This window comes from Carettochelys insculpta, chromosome 12 (assembly GCF_033958435.1).
Source record: "Carettochelys insculpta isolate YL-2023 chromosome 12, ASM3395843v1, whole genome shotgun sequence".
Taxonomy (NCBI): Eukaryota; Metazoa; Chordata; order Testudines; family Carettochelyidae; genus Carettochelys; species Carettochelys insculpta.
This window is the reverse complement of record NC_134148.1, coordinates 12,710,109-12,724,140: the sequence shown is the minus strand read 5'-3', so window position 1 is coordinate 12,724,140 and position 14,032 is coordinate 12,710,109. Positions and strand designations below refer to the sequence as shown.

Below are 14,032 nucleotides of genomic sequence, written 5' to 3'. Positions count from 1 at the left end.
ATCGCTCTGTCCTTCCTGGCCCTGACTGTGAGCTTAGCACAGTGAGAATGCGTCTGGGTAGCCGTAATTCCCCCAGGCATTGGATGCCTTCGTTATGCCCCACGGAGGCCGGCATAGCTTCACGGCATGACTCCTGCTTTGTAAAACCTGAAGAGGTCATTGTGGCGAGTCCTTTATTGTTAATAGGGTACTTAGCACTCAATCCGTGCCTTTCCACCCCAAATAGTGATCACCGGCCTGAGGCAGTGGGTGGCCTAAATGGCCTTCACGTCTGCTCTTCTCTTCTCCGCTCCTCTCTTTTTCCTTTTTTTCTTTTTTTTTTTTTTTTGCTGATATTCTTTTTGTCTTTGCTTTCTCTCTCTTTCTTTTGTTTAATAACCGAAAACAACAAATTACATGTGGAAAAAAACCACTAAGTAATCTGACTCTGGCCTTAGCCTGAGTGGATTCCGTCTGCAGCCGATGGCGGTTGAGAAGGAACTGGCGGGGACCAGATCGTGCATGCGGCCGGGGGTGTGCAGGGGGGCGGCGCGCGCCGGCGCATGCGTGATCCAGGAGAAACTGCTGGAAGATTTCTGATCTGCAGCGCCGGGAGAGCCCGACACCTATTGTGGAGCACCCACGGGGACCACTCGAAGAAGAACCTAGGCATCAGGGCTTTAACTAGGTTTGACGGTGACAGGGGAACAAGGCCCATGGGTAAGTAGAGAAGATAGAGACCTGGGAGATGGGTCGGAAATGGGAAGGAGTATGGACTATAATGCCAGAGAAAAAGGAGGATCAGGGCAAAACTGGGAGGCAAGATCAAATCAATATCTTAGATGCCTATATACAAATGCAAAAAGTATGGGTAATAAGCAGGAAGAACTGGAAGTACTCATAAATACACCTACGACATTGTTGGCATAACAGAAACTTGGTGGTATAATACACGATGGAATGTTAGTATGGAAGGGTACAGCTTGCTCAGGAAGGACAGACAGGGGAAAAAGGGAGGAGGTGTTGCCTTATATATTAAAAATTTCCACACTTGGACTGAGGTGAAGATGGATATACAAAATGGATGTGTTGAGAGTCTCTGAGTTAAGCTAAAAGGGGTAAAAAACAAGGGTGACGTCCTGCTAGGAGTCTACTACAGGCCACCTACCCAGGTGGAAGAGGTGGACGAGTTTAAAAAAAAAAAAAAAAAAAAAACAACAGTCATCCAGAGTCCAGGATTTGGTGGTGACGGGGGACTTCAACTATCCAGATATATGTTCAGAAACTAACACAGAGGGGCACGGACTATCCAATAAGTTCTTGGACTGCATTGGAGACAACTTTTTATTTCAGAAGGTTGAAAAACCTACCGGGGAAGTGGGGGAAGCTATCCCAGATTTGATTTTAACAAATAGGGAGGAACTAATTGAGAATCTGAAAGTGGAAGGCAGCTTGGGTGAAAGTGATCGTGAAATCATGGGAGTTCACAATTTTAAGGAAGGGTAAAAGGGAGAACTGCAAAACAGAGACAATGGATTTCAGGAAGGCGGATTCTGGTAAACTCAGAGAGGGCAGGTAGTGTCCCATGGGAAGCAAGACTGAGGGGAAAAACAACGGAGGAGAGTTGGCAGTTTTTCAAAGTGACATTAATAAGGGCCCAAAAGCAAGCTATCCCACTGCATAGGAAAGACACAAAATATGGCAAAAGACCACCTTGGCTTTCCCAGAAGATCTTGCATGATCTCAAAAAAAAAAAAAAAAAGGAATCATATAAAAAATGGAAACTAGGACAAATTACAGAGGATGAATATAGGCAAACACCACAGGAATGCAGGGGCAAGATTAGAAAGGCTAAGGCACAAAATGAGCTCCAATTAGCTACAGGCATAAAAGGAAACAAGACGACTGTTTATAAATACATTAAAAGCAAGAGGAAGACCAAGGATAGGGTAGGCCTGTTGCTCAGTGAGGAGGGAGAAATAGTAACAGGAAACTTGGAAACAGCAGAGATGCTTAATGACATCTTTCTTTCGGTCTTCACCAAGAAGTCTGAAGGAGGAATGCATAACATAGTGAATGCTAGTGGGAAAGGGGTAGGTTTAGAAATTAAAATAAAAGAAGAACCAGTTAAAAATCACTTGGAAGAGTCAGATGTCTGCAAGTCACCAGGGCCAGATTAAAGGCACCCTAGAGTACTCAAGGAGCTGATAGAGAAGGTATCTGAGCCATTAGGTGTCATCTTCGGAAAATCATGGGAGACAGGAGAGATTCTAGAAGACTGGAAAAGGGCAAATATAGTGCCAATCTGTAAAAAGGGGAATACGAATAAGCCAGGAAACTACAGACCAGGTCAGTTTAACTTCTGTGCCAGGAAAGATAATGGAACAACTAACTTAGGAAATCATCTGCAAACCCTTGGAAGTGGTAAGCTGATAGGGAACAGCAAGCATGGATTTGCAAAGAACAAATCATATCAAAACAATCTGATAGCTTTCTTTGACAGGATAACGAGCCTTGTGGATAAGAGAGAAGCAGCAGATGTGGTTTAGCTAGACTTTAGTACGGCACCTGATACGGTCTTGCATGATATTCTTATCAACAAAGTATGCAAATACAATTTAGATGGGCTACTATAAGGTGGGTGCAAAACTGGCTGGATAACCCTACTCAGAGAGTAAATAATGGCTCTCAATCCTGCTGGAAAGGTGTAACAAGTGGGGTTCCGGAGGGGTCTGTATTGGGACCGGTTCCGTTCAACATCTTCCTCAAAAATTTAGATACTAGCATAAAAAGTACGCTTATTAAGTTTGCAGATGATATCAAGCTAGGAGGAGTTGCAACTACTTTGAAGGATAGGGTCAAAATTCAAAATCATCTGGACAAATTGGAGAAATGGTCTGAGGTAAACAGGATGAAATTTAATAAAGACAAATGCAAAGTGCTCCACTTAGGAAGGAACAATCAGTTTCACACATACAGAATGGGAAGCGACTGTCTAGGAAGAAGTATGGCAGAAAGGGATCTAGGGGTTATAGTGGGCCACAAGTTAAATGAGTCAACAGTGTGATGCTGTTGGGAAAAAAAGCAAACATGATTCTGGGATGCATTAACAGGTGTGTTGTGAACAAGACACAAGTCATTCTTCTGCTCTACTCTGAGCTTATTAGGCCTCAGTCAGAGTATTGTGCCCAGTTCTGGGCACCGCATTTCAAGAAAGATGTGGAGAAATTGGAAAGAGTCTAAAAAAGAGCAACAAGAATGACCAAAGGTCTAGAGAACATGACCTACTAGGAAAGGCTGAAAGAACTGGGCTTGTATAGTTTGTAAAAAAGAAGATTAAGGGGGGGGGACATGATAGCGGTTTTCAGGTATCAAAAAGGCTGTCATAACGAGGAGGGAGAAAACTTGTTCTTCTTGGCCTCTGAGGATAGAGCAAGAATCAATGGGCTTAAACTGCAGCAAGGGAGGTTTGGGCTGGACATTAGGAAAAAGTTCCTAACTGTCAGGGTGGTCAAACACTGGAATGAATTGCCTAGGGAGGTTGTGGAATCTCCATCTCTGGAGAAATTCAAGAACAGGTTAGATAAATGTCTATCAGGGATGGGCTAGACAGTACTTAGTCCTGCCATGAGGGCAGGGGCCTGGACTCAATGACCTGTCAAGGCCCCTTCCAGTTCTAGCATTCTATGATCTGTGGAATCAGAGGTGGGTTGTGAATGTGAATTTAATTCAGTGATTTTCTGGGATTTTGACAGAATATTTAAAATGCTGTACACAGTTGCAATCATAGTAGGTAGGTGTAGCCAGACAGACTCCCCCTTTTCTCAACTCCATCTTGTTTCTCCTGGATGCTTCAGAGCACCAAAAGGGTTAACAGCTCAGCCCTGGAATGCCCAAGAGCTCAGATGTGCTTATCTCAGCCACAGTCTTTTGAATGCTCTGGAGCAAGAGACAATCGGCTAATAAACAGCTGAGCCTCGGACTGCCCTTGGTTAATTACCATCAGTTGATTTGCCTACACAAACATCCCAGAAGGAGGAAGAATCTCCAGCCCATATAGGCTATGTCTACACGTGAAGCCTACATCGAAGTAGCCTATTTCGATGTGGCAACATCAAAATAGACTATTTCGATGAATAACGTCTACACGTCCTCCAGGGCTGGCAACGTCGATGTTGAACATCGACGTTGCGCAGCACCACATCGAAATAGGTGCTGCGAGGGAACATCTACACGCCAAAGTAGCACACATTGAAATAAGGGTGCCAGGCACAGCTGCAGACAGGGTCACAGGGCGGACTCAACAGCAAGCTGCTCCCTTAAAGGGCCCCTCCCAGACACAGTTGCACTAAACAACACAAGATACACAGAGCCGACAACTGGCTGCAGACCCTGTGCATGCAGCATGGATCCCCAGCTGCAGCAGCAGCAGCCAGAAGCCCTGGGCTAAGGGCTGCTGCACACGGTGACCATAGAGCCCCGCAGGGGCTGGAAAGAGAGCGTCTCTCAACCCCTCAGCTGATTGCCACCATGGCAGACCCCGCTATTTCGATGTTGCAGGACGCGGATCGTCTACACGTGCCCTACTTCGACGTTCAACTTCGAAGTAGGGCGCTATTCCCATCCCCTCATGGGGTTAGCGGCTTCGACGTCTCGCCGCCTAACGTCGATGTTAACATTGAAATAGCGCTCAACAAGTGTAGCCGTGATGGGCGCTATTTCGAAGTTAGTGCCGCTACTTCAAAGTAGCGTGCATGTGTAGACACGACAAAAGAAAGAATGGCCCAAAAATTATCTCCACCCCACAGGTGTGGACCAGCCTTGTGAGAACTAGTGTCTCAGACGAGTTAATGCAACTGGCACCCTTTTAGATAAGGAAGAAGCGTAGATGACCCAATGGGTATAAAGAAGGGCCTGGCAGACCCCCTAATTGAGCTCCAATTACCCCTACCTGCCGGTCAGGAGGGTTATTGCCTCCCGAGGTCCTCGTTATTTATTGCTTCTTCACGAGGGATTGGGTGAAATGCTGGCCATGCCACATTGGTAACGCAGGGGAGAGAATAAGACCTGTGAAGTGTATTGCTTTTCTTTTGTTTTCTTTGTGCACATTCAATAATAGATCTATGAATTTTTACATGCTAGCTATTGACAACTAAAGAACAGAGCGTAAAACTTGTAATCTTTGTAACAAAGTATAAATCATGTAAGTTTGCAACAAAGTATATATGCCTTGTAATCTTGTAACCATAAGAGCTTAACTCTTTTAGTTAAATAAACAAGTAATTGGTTAAGTGGTAACCTGACTCTTCCTGTTACTGTGCAAACCAAACACAAAACAAAGAACACAGCTGCTTAATAGCCTGGTCACTGGTGGGGCATATTGAGAGCTAAGTGCTGAGTTGTGCTGCCTCCGTGGAGCAGACTCTTGGGGCACCTGACAGCCTCCCTGGCTGCCCGCTGCGAAGGGACCTCATCCTAGCAGTTAAAGACACGGGTGTAGGGTGTCTCAGTACAACCTGTGGGTCACCCGTCAGCCTTCTTGGCTGCCCCCTGTGAAGGGACTCCAGCCTGGCAGTGAAAAACTCGTGTGCTAGGACCCTGGGGACTCCATCAGCCTGCCCGGGCTGCCTGCTGCAAAGGGGCTGTCTGTCCTAGCAGTTAAAGACTCAGATGAAAATAAGGGCATAGGTGGTATCTCACCCAACCATTGGCTAACAGTAGGAGACCCATGGCTGAAGGTAAGTGCTACAGCTAAAAAAGACTAAAAGACCTAATAAATGTTCCAGGGTTGCATGACTATGGAAACTCTTTGTCAGGGGTCATCATCAGTTTGGTCTAAAATACATCTACCTGACTTCTAAAATACAAATGGCAAGGAATAAAATTGGAAGAGTCTTTCTTGAATCCATGCAGAGTTGGAATAATATATAATTTTCACTGATTTCAACCACAGCAACAATATTTTTTGGCAGCTGCCATCTTTCAATGCAGGATTTCTAGATTAATTGCTTTCTTTGCCTTTGGTACATATGGTCTGTGTTTCTTTGCCTCTATTTCTTTTTAGGTTTCATATCTAAAATAAAGACATTTTTAAAATCCAGCTGCTCTTGAAGTAGTGTATAATTTTCTGAAACAGCTTACACTTGCCAAGATTTTACTGAACTTGATTTTTAACCTATTTCTGCCTCATACAAAGAAAACTGTATTTCAAGTGTCTCCCTCAGTAATACAAGTTGGCCAAATGAAACATATTACTTGACCAACCTCATGTTTCTTAAACCCTGGTACTCCCCTGGCTACAGCTACACAATATACTTCAATGCTGACATCTTGCATACACAAAAGGTCAGGTAGTCAGCCCATTTATTGGTGGCATGAAACAAACAAAAAATCCATTTATGATGCTTCTCAGAATTACCTCCATGGAGTAGTGCTAGATGCTTAACTGACCCTAGAAGTGAGGACCCTACCGACAGACGCCAAAAACTATAAGATCTCTACCAAACATTCATAAACCTGAAATTACCCACTGGGAGAAGTGGAAAAAAAAAAAAAAAAATCAATCAATCAATCCGGCCAGATAAATACTCAGAAACCAACTACTCCAAGATAGGCCCCAAAAAAGCCAGTAACAGACCACCACCTACAGCCCCCAACTCAAACCACTGCAACACATCATTAAAGACCTACTACCTATCCTAAATCAGGATGCCACACTCCAGAAGGCCCTAGGTGGCAGGCCTGTTCTCTCCTATACACAACCTCCCAACCTCATGAGGATTCTCACTAGCAAACACAGGCTATACCACAATACGACTAATCCTGGAACTTTTCCTTGCAACAAGGCCCATTGCCAACTTTGTCCACGTATCTATTCTGGAGATACCATCACTGGACCTAACCAGGTTATTCACAGAATCACAGGCACATTCTCCTGTTCCTCAACTAACATCATATATGCCATCATCTGCCAACAATGCCCACACACCATGTATATAGGACAGACTGCAAACACTGTTTGACAAAGAATGAATGGACACAAAAAGACATCAAAAAACTCCAAACACACAAACCTGTCAGCCAATACTTTAATGGAGGGGGCCACTGTTAATGACCAGAAAGTTTGTGTTTTACTGAAAAGGGACTTTAACAACCATCTACAGAGGGAATGCTCAGAACTGTCATTTATATTCAAATTTGACACATTAACATATGGTTTGAACCAGGACAGCAATTACCTGGCTGATTATAAGGACTCTTTTACACGTTGTTTTATCTCTCTCAACTTCCCCACCCCACGCCCCCCTCCTGCTTTCCCTCTACTCTTCTGATTTGCCAACCTTGATAACAATTTTTCTGATTTGTCAACATTCATAACAGTTTTTGGATCTCTATGCTTTATATATTGAGTCTGTTCTGGTAAAGCTATGATCTGAAGAAGTGGGTCTGTCCCACGAAAGCTCATCACCTAATAAATAATTTTGTTAGTCTTTGAAGTGCTACATTACTGCTTTTTTGTTTTGACAGAATACAGACTAACAAGGCTCTCTCTCCATCACTAGAAACAAGGAGTTTGAGATGGCATACAAACCTCCTTTTGTCCCTGCATCTCCAAGCCAAGTGTAGTTTGTATGTACTACCACATCCACTTTTTTGGAGTGAAGTTTAAACTGATACCTGCACACTCCAAAGAGATTTTTGAAGAACCTTTGTTAAAGGGCTCATCAATCTGTTCAGGCCCCAAGATGTCATTCGGTATCAAATTTTAGGATGCCTTTAATACAGTTAAAAAAACAAAATAAAAAACAAACTCACACTTCTGGTCTTATTTATTGGTCATTTAACAAACGGAGTAGTAACAGCACACACAGGCTGTGTCTACACTAAAGAGTTTTGTCAACAGAAGGGACCTTCTGTCAACATAACTCAGGGAGCATCTACACTCTTAAAGCATTCTGTCGACAGTCTCAACAGAACTCTGCATTTTTCTTGGTAGTATTATCCCTCCAAAATTTGAGGCATAACAATCTGTCTACAGGACTGGGTCTACACTAGCACCCCCCCTTTTGAATGGGGGATGCTAATGAGATACTTCGGGATGTGCTAATTAGATGCAGATCATCTACACGGGGTCCTTTTCGAAACCAAATAGAAATAAGGGGATTTCGAAGTGTGCGGGGTCCTTTCGAAAAGGACCCTGTGTAGATGAGCCACGCACAATGAAAAGTGCCACTTTGAAAGTGCCGCAGCTGCTATTATGCTAATGAGGTGCTGCAGTCACTGCAGTGCCTCATTAGCATATCCTGAAGTGTCTCATTAGCATCCCCCTTTTGAAAAGGGGGTGCTAGTGTAGACTCAGACCAGAAGTGTAGTGTAAACACTCCTGTCAACAGAGAGGACATGCTTGCCAGGCAGCCCTCTTTGCAGAACTGCCATTCTGCCTTCTGGCACCAGAGCAGTTCCCTGTCAACAGAGCAAGTTGTGCGTAGATGCAATTGGTTGACAGAGGTTCTGTTGAGATTTCCCTGTTGACAGTAACTTCGGTCAACAGATGCTTCTAGTGTACAGATAGCATACACACTCACACACACACTTCAGAATCACTTATTCTTCCCTCATGTAATTGAAGGGAATTATCTTTAATTGTGCCTGCTCCAGACCTGCTACCAAAAAGGATTTTAGAAATATATAGAGGTTTATCATTTCCAATCACCTCAAATGGTTTACTGAACACTTTATGATGGCCATTCTTAAAAGCACAAGAACATTAACTTCTTCAGCAACACTATTTAGCTGGTGTAGCTAGAGAAACAGAAGTTGTAAGTACCGTACACCAGAATTCCACATTATTAGTGTATGAAAGCCAAGACACTAAGAACAATGTTTTACCTCTCTCTCTGTTTGGAGGCAGGTGTGAACATCTGAGGGCATAGTACGGAGGCTGAGCAGACACACCCTCTCTGACATAGAAAGAGAAGAGTAATGTGGCAGCACGGGGGCTAGCTGCTCTACGTACGTATCCCAGATCTCTGATGCTAAAGCTACGCTTTTATTTTTTAACACCCTACCCTGGTCAGAGAGAATTACATCCTGAGCTGAATTTGTAAACACACACTTAAAGCAACGAAGAAAATTTAGATTATTTAAAAAAAACAAAACAAAAAACAAAACATCCTACTATCCTTTTAAGCCCTCATTTCTGCTTAACTGTAACTTTCCCCAGGTTTCCCGTCTTTTGCTCTTGCCAGCACCATTCAGAGACCTTTCAACCATTGCCTCCCTCTACCCATTGCCTCTTAGTTATCCCTTTCGCTATTCCTCGGATGATTTTGGGTTGCTAGCACAATGGCTAGGAGCATCAACAATGAAAGTAAGAAAATAAAAATAATGTCCTCTTGTCTACATCTATATCTCCACTAGCACCCTTTCGAAAGAGACATGCAAATGAGGGGCATCAACAATACAAATGAGGCACCAATTTACATACCTGGTGCCTCATCTGCATATTTTTCAAAAGATGAAATGAAGTGTAGACGTGATTCTTTCGAAAGTAATCCCCATCTTTGAAAGATTTTTTTTTTAAGCAAGAAAGGTTCTTTCGAAGATGGGGATTACTTTCGAAAGAATCATGTCTACACTTTTCTTCTTTAGAAAGAAGAATATACAAATGAGATACCAGATACGTAAATCAGCACCTCATCTGCATTTTCAATTTCCCTCATTTGCATGCCTCTTTCAAAAGAGGAATGCTAGCGTAGATGCAGCCTACAAGTTGTATAATGCACGTTTCCTTCTTTGGTCATAAATACCCAAACTCCATTGTGGGAAGGATAGATCAGTGATTAGAGAAAGCATAGGCTTTGTAAACCCTGCGTTGTTAGTTCAATCTCTGAAGGGGCCACTCAGGGGTCTGAGGCAAACAGTGGGGGAAAAAAAAAAATCTGTTAGGGATATTGTGACTGCAGGGGACTGGACTCCGTGACCTCTCAAAGTCCCTTCCAGTTTTATATGATAAGTATCTATCTCTCTCTTTTTTTTTTTTTTTTTTTTAATTCACCCTGCAATTATCTTCTCTCTCTCTCTCTCTCACACACACACACACACACACACACACACACACAGGATCAGGCAACTTTTTTAGGACTCAAAAGTAGAAATTGTTACTGTAAAGGAAACCACATTCCACCATTTCCACTGAATGGTATGTAAAAAGATGAAACATCACTTTGGAAGTATCTGTGACCTGCTGAGAGTTAAGACAGACCACAGAAGAGCTGTTTTACCCGAAGAAAAGGGATGTGGGGACTCGGAGTTGAGCTCAGAGGATGGATAGACAAATCATCCCTAAAGAAGTGGAGAAGTAAAGCCTTTTGGAAGAAAGGCTTTTGGTTTATACTGGCATTTTGGACTCTGGTACCCAACAAGAGGTCTGAACTTTTGGAGTGAGCTACCCAGAGGGCTGAGTCACATAAGCCACCAAACCGGACTCCAAACTCTATCAGGGAAATGGAGGCAAAGAAGCTACAGCACTGTGTTCAGCCACAAAGATACATATGAGGCCATGATGCCATGACAGGAACTAATTCTCATAATTAGGGCCTAGATCTTACTGAAGATATAAAAAAAATACACAATATTTAGAGATCCACAATGCTTGAGAACAAACTGAAAGATAACATTACTTTTTTGCCTGAAAACATATGTACAATAACTTTATTTTGCTAGTTTAATAATAAAACAAATCAAAGTTTTACCTTCTTTATAACTACAATGATTTCCTGCATATTTTTTGCATTTTACCAAAACATGTATCATTTTGGTTCTCTTTTACACACAACAAAATGCTGTTCCAAGCACCACCACCTCTCCTCCACCCTCAAAAATTCATGCTTTCAGCAACACTGAATTAAGGCTTCTGTGTCTGCAATCTAGATTCTGCTTCTAATTATGAATGCATTAAACATTTACACTTACCTTTTGGAGATCCCTGAAAATGTGAAGTCCAGGAAAGTTTAGATAAGCTGCCTGTGTTTGCAGTAGGCTCTGTGCTGGAAGATACAGTGGGTGTTGAAGATTGTGGCACAAGGCTAGGTGTAGGATTTAAGCTTTTATCACAATTCACCTGTGGCTGCTCAGCAGCTTTTGGGGAAGGCGGCTTAAGGAGTTTAGTTTGCATTTTCAAAATGTGTCCAAGAGGATCAAATTCTTTAGACAACCTTTTTGAAGGTCTTTTGGAAACAATTTTTTTCTGGTTTTGGCTCTCTGAAGAGGTAGCCAAACTACTTGATTTTTTTACTGGGGAGGGTGGTTTAGATGTATCTTCTACAGGAGTTAAATTAGAACTGAACATAGCTGCTTTGCAATATTCCCCACTTTTATCTCCTGTGTCAATAATCAAACGTTCTTCACCAGTGTCACTATTGCAAGAAGAAACGGGAGTTTCATATGCTTCTGTAACTTCAGAGTCTCTCTTGAAACTATCAGTTTTAGCCAAAGTACTATTGTCCGACACTTTGTTTGTGGCGATGCCACGCTGCTCATCATTTAACTCAGCTTCATCTGAATCATGGCCTTTAAGTGAAGAATTTTCTTCAGAATTAGTGCACACATCACTCAATGATGGCAACTGGGTCTTGTTTACATTCTGCATATTACTACTTACTGGTAATCCCCACTCATTAACTTTGCTTGTTCCGTCTTCAGCACTATCACTTAAAGCAGAAGATGCCAACTGCTTCTCTATTTTTAGTGTGCCTGGCAGAGTTTTACATATATTTGCAGGAGTATTTTCCATTTTTGATGTCTGTGAGGGTTTAGATATTTCTCCAAAGGTCTCTAATTCTGTGACATCATCGTCAAAGTCTAGCTCCTCATGGTTCGGATTCTGAATCCTTCTTAATTGACAAGTATCAGGAGGCATCTTCACATAACAAAGAAAATTAATCAAGAAAAAAAATGCATCAGACCAAAGTAAAACAACAGCTAAATCCAATGAAGAGATGCAAAACAATGTTGAACCCAGACATTGTTTTGAAGATGTAAAGAAAATATTTCAATGTTACATAAAAAGCTGTAATTCTAAATTAAGTGAAAAGTCCTTTCAATATGAAAATAGAGAACAAATAATTGCCAACTATGTCAGTCACATAGGCTACATACACACTGCAAGATAAATTTGAATTTATTAAAATCGATTTTATAGTGCCTTTTTAATTTAATTTTGAGTATCCTCACTTCCCACAGGCTCCCAACAAATTCAACACATTACTTCCATCCAGAAATCTGCAGCAGTGTACTGTGAGAACCAATCCCACATTTCCCTCAGCCCCACATTCTCCGCTGGGAGCCAGGTGCAGCAGCACTGTCAGTTTCTCAGGTCCCCACAGCTGGACTTGGGGCACTGACAGTGCAACAGACTATGGTCAATTTCCTCGCTCCAACAAAGCTGCAGGACAAGGGAAACGGACAGTGCAGCAGCCCAGGTTAGTTCCTGGCTCCGGCTAGCGTGTAACTTTGTGGGATACATACAGGACACTTGTGGAGGCTAATAAATTTGAATTAAGGACACAGTGCTTCCACGCTAGCCTTTAAGTTTGAAATTGACACTATACCATCAGTTAATATCAACATTTTATCATCAATATTAGGGCAGACTAAAATCAAGCTAATGACATTTACAGTGAAGACAGTTTTAATATGGAGCTAACTCCTTTAAATTTTATTTTAATCTTGTAGTGTAGATGCAGCCACAGTCTATCTTTGGAGAAGGCACACATCAGTTACTAGACTAAGATTGGACAGAATAATGTAAGGGGAGAGATGCGTTCAAAAAACCTCACTATGCTAATCAGGTGATATTGGGGGAAAAACAAGGAAACACTAAATGACGACAACAAAAATCAAGGAAATAAGCTAGCATTTGCTTCTAAAGACAGACAGATACATACGTTCGTCTGAAACATATTTTCCTCAGATGGACTGTCCATAAATACAGCAGAGACTGGAATAATTGAAGTTTTGGATGTCACGGAGTCCAGAGAGATGTCATGAAAAAACTGATTCTTCTCTCTCACAGTCATTTCTTTTTTTGGGAGTGGTGAGTCAATACAAACTACTTTGACTGATCTGCCATCTTTTAAGAGAAGGAAAGGGTTTATGTTTCCCAAATTCCAAAGAAAAATAGATGGGTAATTTAAATATTAAACTTTTTCCCTTCCACTTGTGTTCAATACCATTTCACAGTCAAAATAAGGAGGCTTAATAAACACCAATCCTTTCTATTGCTTATTCATTGAGAAACAAATACAGCAAAGTACAATTTATTACGACCCCGACGGCAAGAATATGCAAATTTGTGACTGTATACTTCAGTTTCGTATCCCATTTAAAGTACACTTCTATACTGAAAACCTTATTTTTCAAATTAGCATCTTGGGATTTCACATTCATTTATATCTCACTGATTTCCATACCAGATATGTTCCGTTTACAAACAAACCTCATAAAGGCTCGAAAGAGTCAAGCTTGTGTTTTCCATTTCATATCTCCTTACCAGTAAGGTTGTTCACCAACCTAAACTATATCCTTAGTCAGCTGCAACACCCTCCTGTTTTCAGATTTTGCCTGCAGTACAACCATATCATAGACAACATAATCTGAAGACAATAGGGATACCCCTGCAGATGTAGTTACCATAGGACATCCTTCGGACATACAGCAACCTAAAGAAGGAGAGAGGCCCTTATGGGGACAGGAGTAATTAAGTGGAAGGGAGAGCAACAGTAGTGCTACAGTGGTGCAGCTGCACTGGTGCAGCCCTTAGGGATGTAAAATACCATTTAAAATTAGCTAACTGGTTAAACATGGAGTTTAACTGATGAAATAATTAAACAGGGAGCAGGGGGGAGGGAAGAGGGGCAGCATGGCAGGAGTAGTGCCACCAACGGTTAACCATTTATGTGGTAAGCATCATATATTTAGGGTGAGGCTTATTGGTTAGCTGTTAACATCCCTAGCAGGCTTGTCACGTTGTCATAGCCTACGTGTCCATGGG

The 14,032-nt window shown here is 42.1% G+C and overlaps 1 protein-coding gene across 2 annotated transcripts in view; it reads right to left on the bottom strand.

The window, feature by feature from the left end:
• ICE2 (interactor of little elongation complex ELL subunit 2) overlaps positions 1–14,032 on the bottom strand; it is a 74,580-nt gene that overhangs the window by 30,833 nt on the left and 29,715 nt on the right. For both annotated transcript variants that reach the window (XM_075007080.1, XM_075007081.1), the window contains exons 8-9: positions 12,927–13,111; positions 10,954–11,899 (exon numbers count right to left, since the gene is read on the bottom strand). In XM_075007080.1, the coding sequence (XP_074863181.1) occupies positions 10,954–11,899; positions 12,927–13,111 (1,131 nt within the window). The remainder of the gene's footprint in view (positions 1–10,953; positions 11,900–12,926; positions 13,112–14,032) is intronic.